Source organism: Artemia sp. Qi Xiang Cuo, chromosome 11 (assembly GCF_049724085.1).
Source record: "Artemia sp. Qi Xiang Cuo chromosome 11, ASM4972408v1, whole genome shotgun sequence".
NCBI classification, from domain to species: Eukaryota; Metazoa; Arthropoda; class Branchiopoda; order Anostraca; family Artemiidae; genus Artemia; species Artemia sp. Qi Xiang Cuo.
The window spans coordinates 13,320,686-13,345,014 of NC_142804.1; the positions used below are offsets into that span (position 1 = coordinate 13,320,686).

Here is a 24,329-nt window from a genome sequence, read left to right on the forward strand (position 1 = left end):
TTTTCACACGTCTCCTCTAGCTCTATTGACGATGGTGTCAATTGGGGGGGGGGGTGGAGCATATGCACCTAGATTTGTGTGCCCTCCCCTTCTAGATTTCTAAAATAGCTCTTTGGAGGTATTTTCATGAGAAAAAAACACTTTTTTGGTACTCACTTGGAAAAATACGAATTTGTCTCTCCCCCCTAGGTTTTGAAAAATTCTTCCCCCCTGATTTTTGTGAATTGACGCCATTGTCTATTGATTAGCTCACCATGTATTTTTAGGAGGTATGCTACCTGCAGTTTACCGAGTGCTACATCTGGGTGTTATTACTTGTTTTTTTTTTTTTTGTTTTTTTTTTAGAAATAGCGAATGTTTTCAGTTTAGAAACATTCACCTGTTCTGTCTTGGATTTATTATTCTTCCTCTCTCGTATTGATCGTTTTCTTAAAAGGAGAAAAAGTAATAATTTGGTATTTTAAATCTTGTGGTAAACGGATTGTCTTGTTGCAGATTAACTTTTTTCGTTGTGTAGACTTTGAAGAAAGATATTTTTAGTAATAAGTTGAGAGGGCTCCATCATTACAGATTCAAAGAACAACCTTTTCTGCAATGAAACTTTATTTTTTTGTAATATTGTGGTAGTTGAAAAAGTCCTCTTGATTTTTTTTAACCTAATTATAAAATAATGGCTAATTTAAACTAAATTTGTTCTGTATATTTCACCAGCGTCACGTGACTTTAATGGATTATTCTTAATTGTGGTTTAAACCATAATTGTGGTTTAAGTTTGATACTCCCGCTGCATAAGCACAACAAATAATGAAATATAACTTTAAAAATACAAAAATCACCGCAAATAATGTTGATCTACTCTTCTTCTTGGCCCCCCTTTAATACACGTAAACATTATTGACGCTGTGAAGCTTTCCTATTCTGAACAGTCATCAGTGGTGTCATTACCAGTTGCCTTCCAATAATATCGAGAAAAAACTATAATTCATTAAGTAACTTTAAAACTGAATGTGCCTTTGTATGGGGATAGGCTTAAGATGCATCATTCACAGACATAGTGATGGTACAAAGATGTATTTATGGAGTATATGACCTATATACAAGGGCATATTACCCAGTTGGCTAATTTATTTATTTATTTTCTAACCAGAACCGTTCCTAGGGCTGGTGGTGCTCGGGGAAAAATCAATTACAGCGCCCCCTCCTGACTCAAATCAAAATTGCTAAATTTACTCCCTATACCCACTACAAAGTTAAGAATAACTTTATTATGTGTCTTATAGACTTGGCTTTCAAATGTCAATAATAAATTTAGTTTGATAGGAAATAAACTCCTGAACATTAACCGAATCTGATACAAAAATATGTTAAACTGAATTAATACATAACAAAGTTTACATTTTGCAATCTTCATATTGGGTTTCTACTAAGAGATGTCCATTGAAAAAACTTTGAGGTACAGAGGTAAACTTTGACTTGTCATAGTAAAGTGAAAATTAAATGACGAATGGAATTTAATTTTAATTAAATTCCAGTGTTGAAACAGTCCCCAAGTTCCGGGGGCAGGCGTTATAAGTTATGCCTGGGGGAATATATGGTTCTTATGGAAGGGATGCTGGTAAAAACTTCAGAGAGGGCTCATTTGATTGGAAAAAGAAAGTTCTAGTTCACTTTTTAAGATTCAGAAGTGATCAGAGGGCAGATAGCCCCCAACTAAAAAATATATTGCACAGCTAAAAAAACAATAAAACATCGAAATCTTATTGCCTTTATGACCTTTAGTTTTTTATTGTCTAAAACTTAGTAAGAGAAAAAAATTAATTCAAGAAGCTAAAATAACTTTACGCAAGAGATAATCATTCACAAGCAGTATATAGAGCTATCCTTCCATTTGTGCTGCAAATGGTAGGTTTAATGGTAGGGGATGGGTGGGACTGGCTGTGGACCAACCTTCCCGTGGTGGCCCTGTTTTCACTAATCTTAGTGCACAACTAAAAAAAACAATAAAACAACGACATCTAATTGCCTTTATTGCCATAAGTTTTCTATAATCTAAAGTTTAGTTGCAAAAAAAAATTAATTACAAAAAACTAAAATAACTTTACATAAGAGATAACCGCTCACAATTAGTAGGCTATATAGAGCTATTCTCCCATTTGCGCTGCAAATGAGAGGATATTATGGAGTCGGATTTAATGCTATGGGGTGTGTCATTTGAGCCCCCTCCAAAGTTTATACGACCACCTCTTCCATGAAAACCATACATACCTCCGCAGCATAGTTTACAGTCCTTCCGCCGGGCTCTTGGGGGGAGGGGGTTATATTAACCCCGAAGTTTTGTTATCTAATCGTTGGACTACTTCAAACAAACTATTAATCTCACAATTTTGATCGGATGCATTTGAGAAAAAAGGGTGTGTGGGGGGGGGGGGGCTAGACGCCCTTCGATACCTTTTGACTCATAAAAAGGTAACTAGAACTTTCAATTTCAAATCAAATGAGCCACTTCTGAAGTTTATACGATATTGGATGTTTATATGCGGGTACCGCTGGCACAACTTATTGGATGTGTGGGTACGGGGGTCACCACTTTTAAAGGCAAAAATGGCGCAAAGAGTTGCTATGCCACTTGCGGGAGGGGGAGATCCCTCGTCGGCCCAAAATAGTGGGATTTCCGCGGTTACTCCAACGGTTCCGTATATACTAGCGTGATCGGAAGGTCTAGGGCCACCTTTAAAAGCCAAGGTTTACCAATAAGATTTCTAACGATCTCTTTAGACTCGACCTAAGCTGAATAGTTAAAAGAGAACATAGTATAAGAAAAATTCTTACTGTATTCACCTCACGCTGTATAAAAACTGATTTTTAAAAAGGACTCTTTCCCCATGCCTGCTCCGCTAGCCGTGTATGCGACATGGGGTACGGGGTGGTAAATGAATTCTTCCAGCCAATCCTAGGACTTACTAATTTACTGGTCAACCTCCCTAACTGCGCAATTTCTTACCTCGTGGTCTATTAAGCGACTACGCAATTAAAAAGACCCAAAATGGCGTCACAAAATAAAAGAAAAATTAACAGTTATTACTCAGGGAAGGAAAATAATTAAGGGTCCAAAAGAAAGGAATCTGGGAGGGACATTTATCTGAACAAACTGGGACCAAGGATTCCAACACCTCCCTCCTAAGATAAATGGCCCGCATCCCCGGTGGATTGGCTGGAAACTCAGACATAACATAAATAACACCAAACTTAAAATCACTAAACTTGTTTATCTTCTCTTCTACCAATGCCTGTGCTTCCACCGCTTGGCTCTGGATCGGTCATCCTCGACACGTCTCTACGGTAGGACCATCATGGTCTAGATCGTCTAACATCCGCATTTGGTTTTCAAAGTTGAAGTCCCCAAGATTCGTAGAAATTCATTGTGCACAGCACAAACAAAAACAAAAATTTTCTTGCTCTCACGAATTTACATTTGAGAGGAGCAGAGAATCAGTTCCTGACACTTTCGATGATGCCAGCCATCGTGAAAATTTGGCTGCACTAGCCTCTTAATTTCCATCTGTGGAAACAACCCCACATCTCAATCACAAAGTAAACTGCCGCTTGGCATAATTTCAAATAGTCTAAGGCCGTAAATACACAGGCCTTTGAAAACGACAGGAGTTCAGGAAAATGAAGTAAGAATTTGAGCGAACCTTGAATTGCTTTTTTCTGGGTCTTGTCCCCTAAAATAATTGAATGAATAATGCTCGGCGATGAGGGATGAAGATAATATTGAAGACTGGAAAGACAAGGCTTCAGTAACGGGATCACAACTTGTCCGCCAGTTGTGCATCGAGGAAAAGGGCAATCTTTCACGTCTTCCCGCTGGGGATCTTCCCCAAGGGATTCCTCCCCCTCAAAAAGGAACAAACCCTCTTTTGAGTTGATCAGACCAATATCAGATTCCTTCCCAAATTTCTTCGATCCAACCTAAAATTCAGTATCTCCCAATCTTTTCGTAACTCGTTGTTGACAAGTCAATTCTATGTCATGGGTCTTCTCCTCCCTCCTAAGTTTTTCCGTTTTATTGTAATTTTGCAATTTTCCCTGTGGGTCTTGGACCTCTTTGTCCCCTCTATTATTTATTTTAGCTAGGCACAGCCCAGATAATTTTTTATTTTTCTCCACAGCATACTGAATCTCCAAAGTTTGTCTTTTTTCTACACTTCTCTTTTCATCTATACTTTTCTCAGTTTTGTCATTCGCGCAAAATAATAAATTATCGTTAAATCTGATTTGGACTCCAGTGTCCACCATCTTTGACTGCATTTCTTCATTGTATCTCCGTTTAATATCTTTTCTCTCTCTTTTAGTCTTCTTTATTCTTACCGCAGAAACAAATATTTTGTCATCAAATGGGAATTGAATTCCGACATTTGATTTTTCATATTCTACTAAAATTTCTCGAACTTTCCAAGGAAAAGCACGTACAATAAATTTCGTCTTATTTTTCTTTGGTACAATCAGTGTTTCATTTTGGCCTGTACTTGTTAGCATCTCATATTCATTAAAAGTGTTTTCAAGTTTTCCATTTTCTGGAAATTTTCCCGAAAAATAATTCTCGCGCGTCTTTTTTTCAATATTTTGCGGTCTTTTTACTTCCGCATCCCATGTTTGTGGATTATCAATATTTTGAACCCGAGTATCAAGTATTTCGTTTTTTCGACAGGGTGGCACAGCCTCCCAATTTGCTTTATGGGCCGGTACACCTCCCCTCCTTGTCTACGAAGTGGCATATTTTCCCGTAAAAGTGTTTAATGTCTGGTAATTTTCTTTTTCTAGTAATTGATTCTTAGATAAACTATCATGGCTATCTGACATCCTAGAAGTTAGTTGTGATAAAATTTCACTTTCTGGAATTCCCCAGCGGGCTTCTATTAGGCCTATCATGGTTCTTTTAAGCTCTTTGTGATATCTTTCTTCTTTCTCTCTAGCTATTTTATCATTATCCTGTTTTCGTTCTCTGGCTATTCTATTAGCCTCTTCCTTTTTTTCTCTAGCTATTCTTTCTTAATTCATGAAATTTAATATTTGTTGTGTCATATCTATTTGAGTACTTTTTCGCGAGCCCCTGCTGGATCTCGATTTAACACTACTCCTTCTACTCGGACTACTTTGATTCCGTCTGTCATTATTTCTTCTTAATTCATTTTCTGAATTCATTTGTTCCATATCTGTACTATCTCTATCCCGCAACTCCCCTTCATTTGACACAGCCTCTGAGGGATGAGTTCGTCTTGTTTTTTCACATATTATTTCTTCCTTGTTTTTTTCGTACCCTTTCATTTTACCGCGTATACTTCTTTCTGATTATATTATCGCTTATTCAATTAGTCAATCTTAGCAAGTTCAACAATTTTTCAAATAACCAGAATGTCTAGACTTCATTAGGGAATAACGACTTCTTTCACAATAAGCAGTTTTACGCGAGTGAAATATATCTCGGAAAAACGAATTAACAGGGGTTGGATAAGAAAATAATCAGAAAAACCGCGCGAATATTCCTCTATTGAATTAGCTGGACTAAACTCAAACAGGGGAACTACCCTGTAAAACCAATCACGTATCCTCCCTGGATACTCGTATTCCAAATATAATCTCCTCCTGGCCAGATTACTCAATAGGACAGGTGCCTCCCACCTTCCTTGTCCAATATGCGCTCAAACTGACAAATTCTCCTAATTTGCCGTCCTCAATACTCTTATAACCTTCGTCACTGAAGATTATATCAATGTCCGCCAATTCACTCAAATAATAACCCAACTTTCAACGTTTTCTTATCTGTCCTTAAACACTGTAGTACTTTTAAATACGGAGATTCCCCCACTGTAAACTCAACTCATTAATTTCACGTTATTCTTTTTTTTTTGTCTAACAAGGCACACAGCCCATTATAGACCTTCATAATTCTATTAATTAATTGCATATTTTTTTCTTTTTATATGTTACCACAATAGGCTACTTTTTAGGCCAAATTAACCCGTCTCTTCGAAAACGCAGAATTCTTTTACTACCAGTGTTGTTGATAGCTCTTTTTCTTGCTGCCACCACTTATTGGAGGTTTAACGTTCGGGTACCGCTGGCACCACTTATTGGATGTGTGGGTACGGGGGTCACCACTTTTAAAGGCAAAAATGGCGCAAAGAGTTGCTATGCCACTTGCTGGAGGGGGAGATCCCTCGTCGGCCCAAAATAGTGGGATTTCCGCGGTTAGTCCAACAGTTCCGTATATACTAGCGTGATCGGATGGTCTAGGGACATCTTTAAAAGCCAAGGTTTACCAATAAGATTTCTAACTATCTCTTTAGACTCGACCTAAGCTGAAAAGTTAAAAGAGAACATAGTATAAGAAAAAGTCTTCACGCTGTATAAAAACTGATTTTTAAAAAGGACTCTTTCTCCCAGCCCGCTCCGCTAGCCGCGTCTGCGACATGGGTTACGGGGTGGTAAATGAAATCTTCCAGCCAATCCTAGGACTTACTAATTTACTGGTCAACCTCCCTAACTGCGCAATTTCTTACCTCGTGGTCTATTAAGCGACTACGCAATTAAAAAGACCCAAAATGGCGTCACAAAATAAAAGGAAAATTATCAGTTATTACTCGGGGAAGGAAAATAATTAAGGGGCCAAAAGAAAGGAATCTGGGAGGGACATTTATCTGAACAAACTGGGACCATGGGTTCCAACATACGACATGACACCTTATATGTCCCGGGGCATAACTTTAAACATTTGCCCCAGGGCTCTACGGGTTTGTGTCAACTTTGGAGTTTTTATTGTCTGATTTATTAACTATTTTTAACTATCTCAAAATTTTTATTTTATGGATTTGGGGAAAAAAGGGCATGGGGGGGGGCTAATTGCCCTTCGATCTCTTTTGACTCTTTGAAAGTGATCTAGAACTTTCAATTTTCAATCAAATGAGCCCTCTCTAAAGTTTATACGAGCATCCCTTCTATAAGAACCATATATTCCCCCAGGGTATAACTTACAGGGCCTGTCCCCGGACCCTGGAGCTAAGTCAAAGCTACTACTCCTAACAAATCATTGTGGCATAAAACCGCCTTGCAGCAAACACAGCTAAACAAATTCTTGCTCCACCGGGATCCGCTCAAAGTGATTGAAAAGCCGTTTTTGTAGAATTTATTTTAATTTTATGGTTGCCCTATGACGGAAGGGCACCGTGAAACACGGCTGGACAGATGTTTGATAATGGTAAGCCGTTGCTGAATGCCTCAAAATTCGATCTGTTAAGCTTTTAACTACCCAAACTTAAGAAATAATTGATAAGGTAAAGATTTTAAGTTGTTTGTTTTTTAAGTTTAGATAGTACATAGATATAGCTTTTCGTTTGGGATTTTAAAGATGTTGGTACCACTGAGTGGAGATGAGGTGGGATTAAAGTAAAAAAAAATCAGAGAAGAAAAATAACCATTTTGTTTAAAATAGTCCAAAATTCAAATTACTATAACTGAGGAGTTGAGAAATCCTCCAAAGCCCCCGGGGCAAGGATATTAACTTCTGTAAGTTACCAATTATTAGAATATAAGGTTTCTGTGGAAGGGATGGTCGTATTAACATTGGAGGGGGCTCATTTGATCGGAAATTGAAACTTCTAGTTCTTTTTAAGAGTTAAAAGTGATCAATGGACAACTAGCCCACGCCCCACTTTTTCAAAGGGCATCCGGTCAAAATTTTGAAATTGCCATTTTGTTCAAAAAAGTTCAAAGGCCAAATAACTATGCTTCAAGGGTTGGACACCCCGCTCCCAACCCTGGGGAAATGGCTCTGAGCTATAGAACTTGCTTATTGTTACTTTGATACTTTGTTTACTTCAATACTTGGATTTTGTGATTTACGTGGCAACTTCGATTTACGGTACAAGGGCTGTAAGTTGTGCAAGTTGCTTATTGTCACTTTGATACCTTGCTTACTTTCATGCTTTCTTTACTTTGTCATTTTTTTTTTTTACTTTGATACTAGTTTTGATACTTTGATGAACATTTGATGTTGAAAAAAAGAATTTTGAAAAACTTGAAAGTTTTTGCAATCAGAAACGAACAAAAATTATTTAAAAAAAAAACTTTCCGAAAAAGAAGTTTTTCAAAGAAAAGTAAAGGCCATTTTAAACTTAAGATTAGCAAATAAAAATACCTGTTAAAATTCAAATTCAAAATTACCAGAAATTACTATTAAAGAGTAAATGAAACCCAAAACGAGCATAAATTAAATAAACAATCATAGCAAAAAAAAAACATACAACAAGTAATAATATAACAAGTAATAAATGAATAAATAAATCTTAAAGCGAGTAGTATAAATTTCGCCTTCTCTCCAAGGACAGATACAACTGTATCCTTACCAGAGTTGATATAACAAGTGGAACTTGTTACTAAGCTCTCAATAAGTAAATTTTACTATAAAATTTGGAGGAGGGAATACCTTTGAAAGTTTCATGTAATAATCAAGTCTTCTTTAGAAGAGGCGAGGGGTAATTTCTAAATTCGTTTGAAAGGATCTACAGAAATTATTTACGAAACAAAATCATTCTCAAAACCTTTGGCATGATATCTAATTGCAAGTACTGCAGATCTTAACCATCCCATGTTTTCCTTTAAAAAAGTTTTTGTGAGAGAGAGATATTTGAGAGAGAGATATTTATTTCGAGAAATTACTATCACAAGCCCTGAAGGGCCGAATTCGAATTTCGAAGTCCATAAAAAAACAAACAAGCAAGAAAATCATAACAAAAGCACAACAACTAAAAAATTGGCAACCAATGCCAAAAAAAAAAAAAAAAAAAAAAAATTAAATATCGGAATGCTATATGATTCCTTTGTCACTTATATTAAAAACTGCAAAATGGCAACTAGTTAAAAAGATAAAAACTGAAAAAATAAATAATATACACATTAACAAATGTTTAAAAAAACAACATAAAAAGGAGATAGGAAAAAAAAAAAGAGTATAAAGAAACACGAGCTGTTTCTTTTATTGAATAAGAGAAAAGACAAAATTTATGTACAAATTAACCACTATTATTTATATCAGTAAAAAAAGGGATAAAAGATTTCTTATACCGCAAGGTAGTACAAAGAATGGGAGATAAGGTGGGGATAGGCTGGGACACAGTTCGGGGAGGACGATTTCTATCAGGTACATGGTATTCAGGGAAAAGGTTCGCAGTACGGGGGTTCAAAAGTGCCAAGTTACCAAAACGGAGGCACAAATTATTTCTTCGTCTCTCGAGGGTTCTAGGTTTGAAATATTTAACAAATGCAAATATGGTATCTTGCCCTCTTTAAAAATAATTCTTAGAGCTCTCTTTTGGACATTTTCAATTTTTTGTGTTGCTTCATTTGAGAGGCCAGGGTGCCCCACAGGACAAGCATACTCTAATTTGGGACGAGCAAAAGAAATATGTGCTTGTATTAAATGTGAGTAAGGGCAACTGAATTTGTTTAAAGGTTTAAGAAGGGAAAGCGAGGAGTTTGCTTGTCGTAGGATATTATTTATATAGGCATCCCATTTCAAATTGGAATAAATTGTAAGGCCAAGGAGTTTAAGAGATGTGACGGAGGTTTCAGGAGGAATGGGAGCAAGAAAAAGGGGAGGGGATACTTAAGGAAACTTTCTGAGACTATTGCGGATTTAGAAGGGTTAACTGTCATGTCAAGGGACGAGGCCTCCCTGGTAATATCTTGCAGTATGCCCATTGGGTTGTTAAAAATATTTTTATGACATCTCTAAAACTGTCAAGTCATCGACAAATTTCCACCTATTTTCATTAAGGGTTGAAAGGCTGTTAATCATAAGAGAAAAAAGGAGAGGGCCTAGAATAGTTCCCTGAGGAATGCCATTAAATATGGGGAGATGATCCGAGAAACAATTTAGATATTTAACTGCTTGAGATCTATTAGAAAGAAAAGAGGCAACGAGCTTAACAAGGAAAGTTTCAATGTGGAATTCATTTATAAGTTTATCTATGAGTAAATTGTGGTTAATCAAATCAAAAGCTTTTTGAAGAGCTGCTTTGGATGAGTAGATTACGTTGCCGGGAACAAATGATATAAGCTTAGAATTTGGGGTAATGGAGTTTGAGACAGACCGCTGTGTTGCTTCGAAATGTTCGTTTGATTTAGCCTTGATTATTCCCCCCCTTCCCTTGTTGGAGCATCAAAATGTTTCTGCTATATTCCTCCGTGATGAAAAATAATAATAGAGAGATAAAGCAACAAATTTCATAAATTAATTGTTTTTCGTTATCACCAATGACAGTTATTTTATTTTTTCTGTGCACTTTAATGCGTACTATTCAATCTTAAGCTAAAAAAACCTGCTCCCAACCAAAAGAAGTGTAACAGCCATAGACATTTTGACTAAGAATTACGCGTTGCCACTGTCATTGCAACACTGAGTTGAAAAGAAAAAGGTGACAAGAAAAGAAAATGATGAGAAAAATACAGCAACAAATAATACGTTAAGTTTTACGAATTAAATGTGAAAAATTTCGCAAAATAAGATTAGAAGCAGCCAGAAATTTTACACCTAGAAAAAAGAATATGCTGCATTTTGTTGAATGCCTTGTAGCACCCGGCAACAAAGCTAGAACATTTATGGAAAAATATAGAGTTAATATATGAGTTAACCTTGGAAACATTAGTTTTAAGACTTATTGTAACTAGGATAACACTAGTGTTTTTTTTACAAACAAAAAACTCATTTATTTCAAAATTTGCCTTATAATCTAATATTTTGTTGATTTTATTTCTTCCTGTCCTTAAACTATGAGAACAGTTTTGCTAAAATTATGCCCTTTTCATGGCGAATCTATTTCACAAAAATATTGTTTTTCAAATTCTGCCAGAAAAATATTTCTTTTTCATAGTTTTTGAGGTACCTGCCTCTATTTATTTTTCTATTAATACTCCTGCATTTGGAATGACAGAATTAAGATAATACAACTACAAGACAAGTGTTTCTAAGATAGGTCAAAAATATAAACATTTGGAATGGGAGAGATTTTAATACTTCAGCGGATCTAACTTCGATTGTTCAGTAGCATTTAGGGAATTAGAAAGCGAGGGGAAGCAGCTTAGACTTTGTTTCTCTTTTGTCAATAAATATGTTTTCTTTCTTTCTTGTTGGACTATTTTTTCGTTGGAGACGCAGCGAGGACAACCATAATGCTGTTTTTTAATATTCGTAGCACCATGTATATAATATATATATAATATAATATATTTTAAATATAAAATATATTAAAAAACATAATATATATTTTTAGCATATGTTTTATATTTTTAGCATAATATATAGGGTATATTATATAATATATTTTAATATTTGTAACACCGGGCATATAATATATCCAGGATGCCACTAATCCTCTATGGAGCTTTTTCATTTGGGTTTTATTGTTATATTAAACCTTGGATCAGGTGAAGAAGTCAGGATGTCGGTCCAGAGAATGAATTTCTGGCATCAGACGAAGCTTTCTTCTCTTGCTCTTACCTAGTTATTTCGTTTTTCATGTAATCGAGGTGAACTGTGGGCTTATATATTTGTCTTGTCCCAAATGACGAACAGTGGCATGGCAAGGATAGAACGCTCCTTAGGAGGACGTATGTGGATATACATGCAAAGAACAGTCTTTGATACCACATCAAACCGTGCCTTTAAACGTACCAGTTCATCCTAAACGCAGCAGTTAAACGTAACAAGCCTACATCCATATTGAAAAATATGTGTTATGCAGAACTTGTACAGAATGATAATTCAGGTAGAGGGACGAAGGTACTTGGAGCGAAAAATACTTGCTGTTTATGTCGCAAGAGGGTTGGGTCGGACTGACTTTGATGCTCCAAAAAAGATAAGTTGAGAAATGAATTACTGGGAAATCAAGTTCATCAACTCTCTTTATGGCATTGAAGGATGGCGTTGCGAGACGTCTTATTTTAGCCTTGGCTTGCATTACAGCAAAACTTGCATCAGTGCGTCCCAGCAAAGAAACCACATGTTAAAAATTTGAAAAAATGAAAAAAGAATTCAATTAAAATTTAAGTAAAACACAAATGAATAAATAATTTTTGTCTTCATGCTATTACATGTTGCTTAAGTCCTTGGTTTGTCCTATCTTTAACATTGCACCATTGTTTGATATTCGACCTTGAAAATTTGGTGACCTTGTACTAGTCCTTGGCTCGTCTCATCTTTAAGCATAGCACCTTTATCTGGTATTCAATCGTAAAATTTCTAATACCTTGTACAAGTCCTTGACTCGTCGCATATTTAAGCATAGCAACTTTATTCAATCTTGAAAAAAATGTATGAGCTTTTACAAGTCCTTAGTTTGTCCCATCTCTAAGCATTGCCCCTCTGTTTGTTACTAGATCTTAAAAATTGTATGACCCTGCACTCCTTTTACTGGTCCTTGACTCGTCCCATCTTTATGCTTGGCACCTCTGTTTTGGTATTACAAGTCTTAGGCTCGTCCTATCGTGAAGCATAGCACCTATATTTGGTATCTCGTGAATAGGTATGACGATTCACATATGGAGAAAAATCCAAAGACGTGCTACCAAGGTGGTTTCGTATTTCTCCCGGCTTATCTATCCACAAAGTTTGAAATGCTCAAAGTTAACCTCATTCGGATTTTGTAGCTTTCAATTTTGCCATGAAATTTCTTTTTGTTATTCGAGTGTTCAAAATTGAGATATATTCCATTCAACTTTTGCTGGATATCAAATCGATTAAGAGTAGGCTGGTACAATAATCGAATTATGCTAATAAAACTATATAAGTATAAAATTGAATAAAATTCAGTATACGCCTAATAGGTTTATGTGTTTTTACGGTTTTGTGACTATCTAATGGTATTTCTTCGTTTTTTTTATTGTTTTGTTTCAAATCGTATGCGAATTATTCATATTTTGAAACACGTTTCCAAAAATCGGTAAAAAATAATAAACCAGTTAAGAACTGAAAAACTTAGAAGAAGATCCTTTTTGCCCTCCGGCTCTTTTTCGTTGCTCTGTTGCCTTGATGACGGTAGTGTGAAGATTTTACCGAAAAGGCTAAACTACAGTTTAGCTCTTTTCAGACTGACTGTGTAATTACTCTTTTTTTGCCTTTTTCTTGTCGTATTTTTGCTCACCAATACCCACCGTGACATAAAGTACTATTGCTTCAGTTTCTTTCCAGAAGAAACTAATATTCAAAATATGAAGATGTACCTCTGTGTCTTCTAATCGGTAGAAAACACCTTTGTGGCGACGGTATCTATACGAATATCCAAAATAAAAAGACAATCCGTGCAAAAATAAAATATTGAGTAACTCCTGTTGCAAATTACTAGGTTCATAATGGTTCAAATTACATAGGCAGTCATAATGGTACGATAGTCGTTTGATAAATACTACATAAATTTACTCTGTGGTTATTGGTGGAGCTCCAACACCAAGTTCATTAATGAAAAAAGTGCCTATTTTGAAGGGTTAAAGAATCGCTGGTTTTAGAAGGAGTTAAAATCTTGAAATAAGTTGGGTATATCATGGTAAAACTATCAGGAAAAATGGAACAATTTTTTTTTTTAAGAGTAGGCTATACTTGTCAAACGGCCTTGGTAGTGGAACATGTGTTCTAACGTTATCGTTAAAATGGAGATGTCTCACGATCTTAAAGACACCTCTCAAGTCAACAACCAATTTTTTTTTTTTTTTTTTTTTTTTTTTTTTTTTTTGCCGGTAACATGTTCTTGATAACAACTTTTTATCGAGAAACAGATAAAAAAGAAACACTTCCTTAAAAACAAATGTAAATAAGCAAAATACAAAATAACCCATGGATTTGACAATGAGAAGTTGTCTTTTATATATCCCGTACTAATATTTGCTTATAATTAGATACTGCTGCACCTCCTCGTCCTCCTCTTCCAGGAGGTGAAATTCCACCTCCTCGTCCGCCGCCACCTGAGACAGATGACGAAGATGAAACATTCCGCCAAGCTCCTACAACTAATCAACCAATTATGGTATGTTTATTCTTAGTGTTTCAACTATCAGCCAAATGCCATGTATGATCAGTTGTCTGTTTTTAACAATGTGCCTGTGTTAATAATAGTCATAATCTGTTTTTAACCCGCTACAAAACAACAAAATACAAGTAGATTACTAGGAATAAAAAAAACATAAAGAAACTTCAATATACACAAATATAATGCACAATCACTAACGGTGATCACAATCCAAAACAACAAAACTCAAGCAGATTACTATGAATAAAAAACATAAAGAAACTTCAATATGTAAAAATATAATTCACAATCACTAAAGGCAAAACAATTTCATTAACGGGTGGAAACAACCCAGCGAAAAAATAGCATTATTACCTAAAACAATATTTAATCTTTTGAATGACTCAGAAATATCCGTAGCACCGTATTTACTGACAATGGCAGGATTAATAAAGTAGGTACTTTAGGTACCGAAAGTACATCTCTCGAACTGATTTTAGTTGCTTCTTCTCGAGCAGTGGATATATACCAGACATAAATAAAACGGAATGGTCGCAAAATGTACTATAAAGACGGGCGAGTGCTCGACGCGAGTAACGACCACGATTAGCGACGATTTTCCCGTAGCCTATCTGAAGCTTTTGTTTAATGTCGACAAGAGCTTTTGGACGGTGCCCAGAGAGCGTACTGCAAATATGGATACCAAGTAACTTAATGACATTCGCACACTGAATTGAAGAAGATTCACATTGCAGTGCAAAAACTGTAGCTGGTGATTTTACATTGAATGCCAGGTACTCGCATTTATCTACATTCAGGTTAATCCAATATTATAAAAAATACGAGAAACAAGATCAACCGGGTGGACCAGGCCTGATCTCGTTCTGCTAATCAACAATATATCATCTGCGTAAGCAACGTAGGAGATATTGGTGTAGCCCAGAAAACAGTTAGATTTGATATTATTCGACACATGATTAATGCACATTTTGAATAAATATGGGGATAAAACTCCACTTTGGTGCACGCCTGACCTAACAGGGATATTTCCAAAAAGACGTTACTGCATCTCCAATCTAACATAAGAATCACCATGCCAAAATCACAGCAATAAAATAATTGACGAATTAACTCTTGATACCGCGAGAGAATGCCGAAGCTGGGCATGGAAAACAGAATCAAATGCCTCAGCTAAGTCAAGCGTACAATGTGAAGTTCATGACCGTTGATCTGAGCATCCTGTAATAGAATAGCTAGTGCGCGACGAGCATGTTGACAACCAACACGTGATTTGAATTCGAACTGATTCACATCAAGCTCACAGTTTGTATTGATATGTGGCAGAAGAATGCATTCAAATACCTTACTTAGATTGCAGACAACTGTAGTTGGTCTATAAGAATTGCAATTCAAGGGGTGTTTTCCGTGTTTCAAAATAGAAGTGATAGTTCCGCATAAAAATGAATCTGGACTTGTTCCAGACAAAAAACAGTCGCATGTGGAATCGAAGCAACTGACTCTAAATTCAAGTGATTCACACAAATACCATCAGAGTCCGCGCTTTTTTGATTTAAGTTGCTTTACACCATTTAGAACAGTCGCAGAGAAAACAGAAATAATATGTTTTTGTTGGACATCTGTGGGTAAAAGTTTAGAGCAAAGATCTGTGAAAAAACAATGCACATTATAATTAATTACATAAAAAATCCATTTATAATGATTCAGCCAAACGTCACTAGAAATACAAACACCCCTGTCAGCAGACCAATTCATGTTAGTTGAATTGATAACACGTCTTCATTGAGCAGCATCTTTAGAAAACTTACAGCCGTTATAGCGAACACTTCGTAAATACCGTTTAAAAAGTAGCTTAGATCTCTGTTTAAAATCAAATACTTGACCTCTCTTTGGCCGGCCACAGGCGATCCACATCCTCAGCCACAATTTAGCACAGTTCTTGACGGCTTTTAATTCAGGATCTTCCTTCTAGATAGAACTACGGGCATTAGAACGCACTCAGATTAGAGGCATAGCAACTTCTTTAGCACGTTTTAAGCATTCATTGATGCGTTAATAATAGACATTCAAATCCAAACGAGCTAGAGATGAGAAAGCACCAGTACATAGCAGGTAGAATGGGATTCGGACATTGGTGAGGAGTCCAGCTGGAGTTGTAATATATAAAACATTATTAACATTCGACCAATCCCTTTTGTAACACCACTAATTTGCACTTGTGCCTACCAAATTACGGCTAGTCTGATTCACAGAAAGGGTAATGGCTACGGGTAAGTGGTCATAATTACGTTCGTCATCATCTACGTGCACTGTCGAATAAGATATAGCAGTAGAGCAAATGCAATGATCAATATTAGATAAAGCCCCCACTATTATGAATGTAATTGTAATTAAGGTCTTTTTCCACGATTCGATAAGTATCTGGGAGGGAATCTAAGACTAGGTCAGTACGCGTGGACTTGTTAAATATATCACAGTTGAAATCACCGATAAAAAACCATTTGTAGCCACGTTTTTCTATGTCTGTGACAAGATTTTTCACAGAGGAGCACGTGCTGGAAAATCAAGTGAGGGAAGCAATGCGTTTTAGGTCATATGGCAGGTAAACATTGATGAGCACATAATCACTGATTTTTTATTGCAATGAAATTATCATTAGATTTATAGAGGGAAAGCGAAAGATGCGACAAACTTCGCTTAACGATACAAGCTAGACCAGCAGAAGGTCTGCTCCTTCGCAAGGAATTGACACTGACGGCAGGGAGAAGATGCTCTTGAAGAAATAAAATGTCGTAGTCTTACATTTTCTGGTTAATTGTGTGGTCATTATCTTTAGTCCCATTAATATTAAAGGAGCATAAATTTAAGTCTCTTGATTCAATCATTTAGGGATGTTATTCTTCTTAGACAGGACTTCATGAAGGATACAGCATTTGAGACTAAAGGACACATAGGAGCCACCTCAGTTGGCGCATTTCGGATTTTCTGCTTGACAGGAGGAAGAACTGAAGGATTCGTGCTGCCCAGAACGACGAGAACAGTGCACAGACCTGTCACATTTGGATATTGTGTGATTAGGAGGCGGACATTTGTAGCAATAACGTGGTGGTCTCACAAACATATGAACTCGGAACAATTCATATTCCACTTTTATGTCGAGTCACATTGCATTTAAGAGTGTGATTCCATCTGTAAAAATCACTTTTACTGCCATTGAATTTCCTATGCGCTTCGCATCAATCACACCGGTTTAGCCCTTAAACATATCAAGATCAAAGTTCTTCTGTATACTTTTCAGTATTCTGTGGTGTTTTTGTTCATTTAACTTGACGTGACAGTTCTTCAGGGCGCTATGGGTTGCATCATAAAAATCTTTCTCAGAAATTTTGTCAATGCAAACTAACAGCTTATCGCCAGAGGGCTTGATACTCTGCACAGCTTCTTACCCGCAAACTTGGTTAATTGATTGCTTGCGTTTAGCAGGGTCATTCAGAACAGACGGAAAATCTGAAACCACAACTATCATAGGATTTTTTGAAGGATGGGGGGTATGATTTGGTAGAGATAGAAAATTCAGATCATAGGATGTCACTTTATCCCATATAGTGTTTAGCGTAGTTTACATTAAAGTTAGTTTAGAGGCAAGTTTCGAGTAAGCTGCTGCAGGAATTACCGGTACTTCCATTGGAGAGTGGTAACAAAAGTGGGCAGGTCGACTTGTTCGTTGTCGCATTTTCGAAAAAAAAAATCAAAATCATTTATATGCCTAAGTCAGGCCAGATCACGTTTTCGTCCCCTTAAGGTTTGGTTAAGAGAGGCTCAAGACCAGAGTTCCGCTCTTGCGCTCTTTATAACATTTTCATAAAAAAAACCAATGGCATGTTTAGCAACAGAGTCATCATCAATTCCTGGCCGGATATTCACTTGTAAAAAGTTCAGCACGGGTGAATAAACATAGATAGATAAAATGTATTTCATACAAATATAAGCAACACAAATAATTAAATAAAGCCAACAGGGAGCTAAACTCGAAAGGAAGGCTAACAATTATTACAGTGAGTTCAAGTACACCATAAATAAAAATAAGGAAGATAAACCAAAAAACATCATAACATATAGAAGGAGAAGGACAAAGGAGGCTACCCCAACACAGCAAAATCTAAAAATAATGCTAAGAAATAAATTATCAAGAAGAATCACCCCGTCATCAAAGGTTAATAATATATTCTACTAATCTAGTCTTTAAAAGTGATCGGCTATTAAGATTTTTAAATTTACTATTTAATTTTAGCCCATTTGCGATAGAAGGGATTTGGTATCGTATTGAAAATTTATCTCTTTCACAATTTATCAAAGGGATTCTATAGGCTCCAAAACGAGCCGAGGAAGAAGCGAGTGAGCGAATAGGGAGGGGTAACAACAATTTGTGACATGGGCGCCCATATGGGGGGGGGGGCTCCTGTCCCCCCCTGGCTGAATGATGCTGCCTTATTTTTATATTTTTGTCCTGAGATTTCTATTATATAGCATTAAAAGTGCCAATTAGACAAAGTTTGCCCCCCCCTGGAATTCAGCTTATGGGCGCCCATGATTTGTGATTCATAAAAGTATCTCGCCGGAGACTGAATACCATAATGCCTGAGCGATAATTGCAGTTCCCTAAGTTGATTAAGGTTTAATATATGAAGAAATAAAAATAAAATTTATGTTTTTTTAAAATACCACAGAAGCAAGTGTTAATAATTATTGTCCGAATTTATTCACCGCACAGGAGCTAAATGAATAACCCGAATAATTTACTGGCTTTATAAATACCGTGGCAAATCGAATCTGTGGGAAGTGCGTATGCTCGAGTTGCCTATCCCTAACAGTTTAAGCATTTAAAAATCCAGCTGGTGCTACGGCGCTTGATGTTCGCTATCCAGAAGCGCATCCAGGATTTTTGTTCGGGGCGGGGGGGGGGGTTTACTAAAAAAATTTTTGTTAGGGGGTCACATAAAAAAAACCAAAAAACACATACAAAATTTGTTTATGTCCATTTTTGTTACGTTTTTACGAGTCAAACAAACATTTAGGGGGGGGGTTCAAACCGGGTAACCCTCCCCCCCCTTGGATACGGTCTTTTCGCTATCGCTCCCTTTTGCACAGTCTATCTCCAACAATACAAGAAAAACGGCTTGGCACCCCTAAATTAAATCAGGTTTTAATGTAATAATTAATTATTGAAGACATAAATAAATGATCAGAAACTAGGTCAGTAGACCACAATACTTTTAATCCTTATCAAAAAAATCTTTAAATGATCACTTAATTAACCCCGGTCACTGGATTAATTCAAGAACAAACTGGATTTCAAATTTAATAAATCCAATCTAGATAGATGTTTTCACCTTGAACTCTGATACAGTACTGATCTTGTTTGATCAGTATTGAATGTTGATACAGTATTGCGATCTTGTAGTTGTTTTATTTTTTTCTTTTATAGTATTTATTATTTATTTTGGTATATCTATTTTTAGTATTTTTATAATGGGAGATTTTCCTTTCAGTTTCTAGTTTATTTCTTTGCAGATTTTTAGCGCTTGAAAACTATTGATAGAAAAAACAATTGATTGTTTATACTTTAAAGGGCTTTAGTAGAAAATTCACTTGAAATCTTATTGCTTGAACGAATAATAGCCGCTTTATGAATTAAATCTGTTTAGAGTTTCGGCACTGCTCAAAATATTTCCTCCAAATATTTTACTTTGTGATTCAGTTATCTCTCTTTTCCTTTTTTTTTGTCTCGTTCTCTCTCTTCATTTTCTCCTCTCTCTCTAACTCTCTCTCTCTCTCTCTCTCTCTCTCTCTCTCTCTCTCTCTATCTCTCTCTCTCTCTCTCTCTCTCTCTCTCTCTCTCTCTCTCTCTCTCTCTCTCTCTCTCTCTCTCTCTCTCTCTCTCAAAAAAAAAAAATGCAATTTATGTTTTAATAGATTTGCTTTTTTTTAATGTAAGAAGCTTTACTTTCTCAAGTTGATGGAATTGTTTCCCCAAGTTCATTTCTTCTAACATTTTTAAAATATCAATTCAGTTGTGAAATATAGTTTAATAACCTGAATGCAGTATATTTCATTGATGAAGACATGATTTTTGCTCCATGAAATTGAACAAATCTCACAAAAATTGAACAAATTTGGCAAAAATTGAACTTCAGCTAGGTTAAAAAGGCATATTTTAATGTTTAATAAAGTAAACTAATAGCTAACATCGAATACAGACTCGAGTCCGTATCCATAGAGGTTATTGCCTGATTTGTCCAAAACAGAAATTGTCCTAAGAAACTTTGTTCGTGCTTTGTCCCTGTGCTAGACTGTGCTTAGCGACTTGGCTGCTCAGTGAATTTATGGAATCTGAGGACTTATCTTCTTTCCTTTTTTTGGGGGGGGGGGGGCTCCTCCGAAAAACCGCTCTGCTCCTACGTCCCTTGGCTTGTCAAATTTTGGACTGTTCCTTTGATTATTCTGACAGCTTGTGATTTTTCATTCTTGGGTTTGAGTGCTCTTGAAGAACTTTATTCCTATTCGGCTTTTTTTGGAGGGGGGGGGGCTCCTCTTAGAATCCGTGCTGCCCCTTTGTCCCTTGGGTAGCCAAATTTAGGAGACTGTTCCTTGAACGACCCTGACAGTTTATGCTTTTTCATTCTTGGGACTGAGTTCTCTCGAGGAACTTTGTCCTTATTTTGCTCTTGGGGTTTGAACAAATAAACTTTGGGTTTGATCACACGAAGAATGACTTTAATTCTGACCGTTTAATTTTAGGTTAGAGAGGTCACTCCTTACAATAATGCACCAAATGGAGATAAGTGTTAATCCCCCTTTTATACCGACTTTCTATGCTCTAAAGTTCAAGACACTAATTAGTTTTATCCCTGCACTTGTGAATCCTCATCTTTATTGTGGATCCTGTTTGTTTTGATAATGATTAATACCTAAAAGAAAAATTCATCGATGTTTAATGGCCTTGTGTTAGGAGCCATTTGCTCTAGCGAGCAACAGGTTCATTTAAAGTGTGGAATGTCTTCCATATTTCTAGTATTACGCTGATGATATTTTTCACAATTCTATAAAATACATGCGATAAAACTGTTGCATTTCAAATGCTATCCTTATGAACTGAAAACCACAGATAAAATGTGGGTAAATTGAGGTCTCGCTTATTCAAATTCGAGGCTGTATCAAACTCTCAGATTCAAGCTTGATGTCCTTAAAGTATCCCTAGACCTTCACAGGTAAAGGTAGTCGCGTAAATATTTGAATTTTTTTCAATAAAAGAACCGAAATTTTAACCCGGGCACTATGCGCTGTGAGGGAGGCAATAAAAACTTAACTTTAAGGTCTAGGCCCTGTTTATTTGCTACTTTTTTCTTCAAATCGTGTTCAACCAAGCCATTCTGAATTTAACGGATATATTTCTAGCAATCAAAAAATTTAAATGAAATTGACTTAAGTTTGGTCAACTTAATTTTGAAGTTTTAAAAACATCCAAAAATTATTAGAATCTTGATGCTTACATGAGCTTCTTTTTTTTCTTTTTTTAAATCTTGCTTTCTTGCTACTAGTTATAAAGAAGCGATTCTCTTTTTTTATTATGATTTTAATTTTGAGACATTTAATCTATTTTTGCCAATTCTGAGAATCCTATCTTTTTTTTTCTTGGCCAGAAGTTGAAGAAAAGATTTCTGTTAAACACAATAACAGATTTAAAAAATACTAGACAACCATGCCTGCTCGTAAGGAACAGGTATAGAGAATAAGAAAATTTAGACGGGTATAGAAAAGCTATGTGGAAGGAGAGAAAGCCATTATCAAGTTACTTTTATACCAACATCGTTGAATTTTTAGGTAGCCGCCCATGGTTTACACGAAGAAGTTAAGCAATGGTCTTCCAAAGATAACGATCTGGTTAAAGCAGCCAAGAGAATGGCATCCCTAATGGCTCGTCTTTCGCAACTTGTCCGCGGAGAGGGTGGTAATAAGAGGGACCTCATTGCTTGCGCCAAGGAAATTGCTGAAGCCAGTGAAGAAGTGACTCGCTTGGCTAAAGATCTGGCGAGAGAATGTACTGACAAACGTATGCGCACAAATCTTCTTCAAGTATGTGAGAGGATACCAACTATTGGAACTCAGCTCAAAATTTTGTCTACAGTGAAAGCAACCATGTTAGGAGCTCAAGGTAAACACAAATCCCAATCTTCTGTCTCTGTTATATATATATATATATATATATATATATATATATATATATATATATATATATATATATATATATATATATATATATATATATATATATATATATAGATATATAGATATATATGAGCAATTCATTGTTAGGCTTGTCTTGGAAATAAGAAGTTAGATAAAATTAAAGCCTTTTTTTGCATCAACCTTTTATTCACAGCCAGTCCACCAAGTTAGTTGATATACTCAGTTATGTATATATATATATATATATATATATATATATATATATATATATATATATATATATATATATATATATATATATATATATATATATATATATATATATATATATATATATATATATATATATATGAGTGTATGAGTGGAGCTTTTCCTTTTGGTAGGATTCAGAAACATCTCAGGAGTCTGAAAGCATAGTTCTTTGTTTTATGAAGAATTTAGCGTTTGGACAACTTAAGGCTAAGAGTGTGTTCCCAGAGCCGATTATCTAATAATTATTCATTATTTGTTATTGATTTCAACTTAAAAGGGTTAATGCTTACTTTTTTTTTTCTTTTTTTTTATATTGTTATTTTGGGGGATGGGGGGTAAAAGTAAATTATATATCGGGGGAAATAGAGGTTGATGAAAACGGATTTGAAAAGTGTAATTTAAGGTCACGATGGAAAGGGTGTCCTAAGGGGGAAGGGCAGCCTGAGATATCGGATGAACCTAAAAGGTATATGAAAATTGAAATGTAGTATACCTCTATTTTTATAACCTGATATATTTTGGAATGCTCAATTTTATATAAATTTAATATTTTGAAATTTTTGAAGATGTTTTTTATTAAGAAAAGAGTAGGTGACATTAAATAAATTATGAGATATTTTTAATGAAAATTTGAAAATCACCGAGAGGAGAGGAGGTGGAAAAAAAAAGAAAAAAAAAGGTTAATGCCAACATCTCAATGTGTCAAAAGATGAGCAGCCCACGCGTACGTTTGAATAGCCTTGTTTGTCCCCAGTTTTATGATAGAAATGTATATTGCATCTAATGTTAGCGCTTCTCTTGTCTAAATAAGCAAATTAACAGGGTTGTTGAAGAGATGTAAAGCCATGTGGCAAAACAACTTCAGTGGCACAAAACCCAAATAAGGAATACGAATGAGAATCATGACAGTGACTGTGAAGAGAGGAATATTCTGAGAATTAAAGCTGAATCTTTATGATGTTACCAGAGTCTTGGGTGAATCTTTTTAAATTAATCCAGCAAAGACTGTCTCAACTATTGTATTTTTTTTCTGTTTTTAGTTCATCGCTATTTTATCAAAGTATTTTGAGAGACGTATATTCTTATCGATTTCTTTGTTTTAGTATTTGCACTACATTTCAAGGAAGGCGAATATTAGTAATACAGCCAAAATATTCGTTTGCAGTTTTACAGTTTTTGGTAGTAACGGGTGCCAAATTACAAAAAAGGACATGTTTACAAAAAAAAGGCAGGAGAGGCTATAAGAGGCATGATTTTTACCACAGTTAGCACCCTTGGGAACAGCGCTACAAGGACTGTCCTTAGTAGAATTAAATTTAGTTAAATTAGTAAATAGAGTTAAAAATTGTCTTTTCTTATAACTTTCGCTCCATGGCTTTATAGCACCCTTTGGGCAAAAACACAAAATACCATCCCACAATAGCACAATCTTTTGTTGTTGCTTCAAAATCATCGTGGTGCTAAATTTATGTGTTTTCTTCATGTTCTGTGTTTATTTGTGTTCTGTGTTTCTGTATTTATTTATCATTTATTTATACCATTATTGTTAAAGAAACTGAGACTTTCTATTGTCATCAGGCGTAAAAAAATTTATTTATATCATTATGGTAGTCATAAATTTATTCCTATGTGCGTTCCTCAAGGTCTCATTGAAGTGTAGAAGACGGTTTCGTTGCACCAGAAAAAAAGAGAAATGTCTTTATTGTTCATTGGCATCAAATCGTGACAACTCGGTGGTAAAAAAAGATAAAAAAG

The 24,329-nt window shown here is 35.6% G+C and overlaps 1 protein-coding gene across 2 annotated transcripts in view; it reads left to right on the forward strand.

Annotated features, from left to right (window-relative positions):
- Positions 1–24,329, forward strand: part of Vinc (vinculin) — a 137,281-nt gene that overhangs the window by 106,958 nt on the left and 5,994 nt on the right. For both annotated transcript variants that reach the window (XM_089096309.1, XM_089096310.1), the window contains 2 exons: positions 13,948–14,075; positions 21,957–22,287. In XM_089096309.1, the coding sequence (XP_088952435.1) occupies positions 13,948–14,075; positions 21,957–22,287 (459 nt within the window). The remainder of the gene's footprint in view (positions 1–13,947; positions 14,076–21,956; positions 22,288–24,329) is intronic.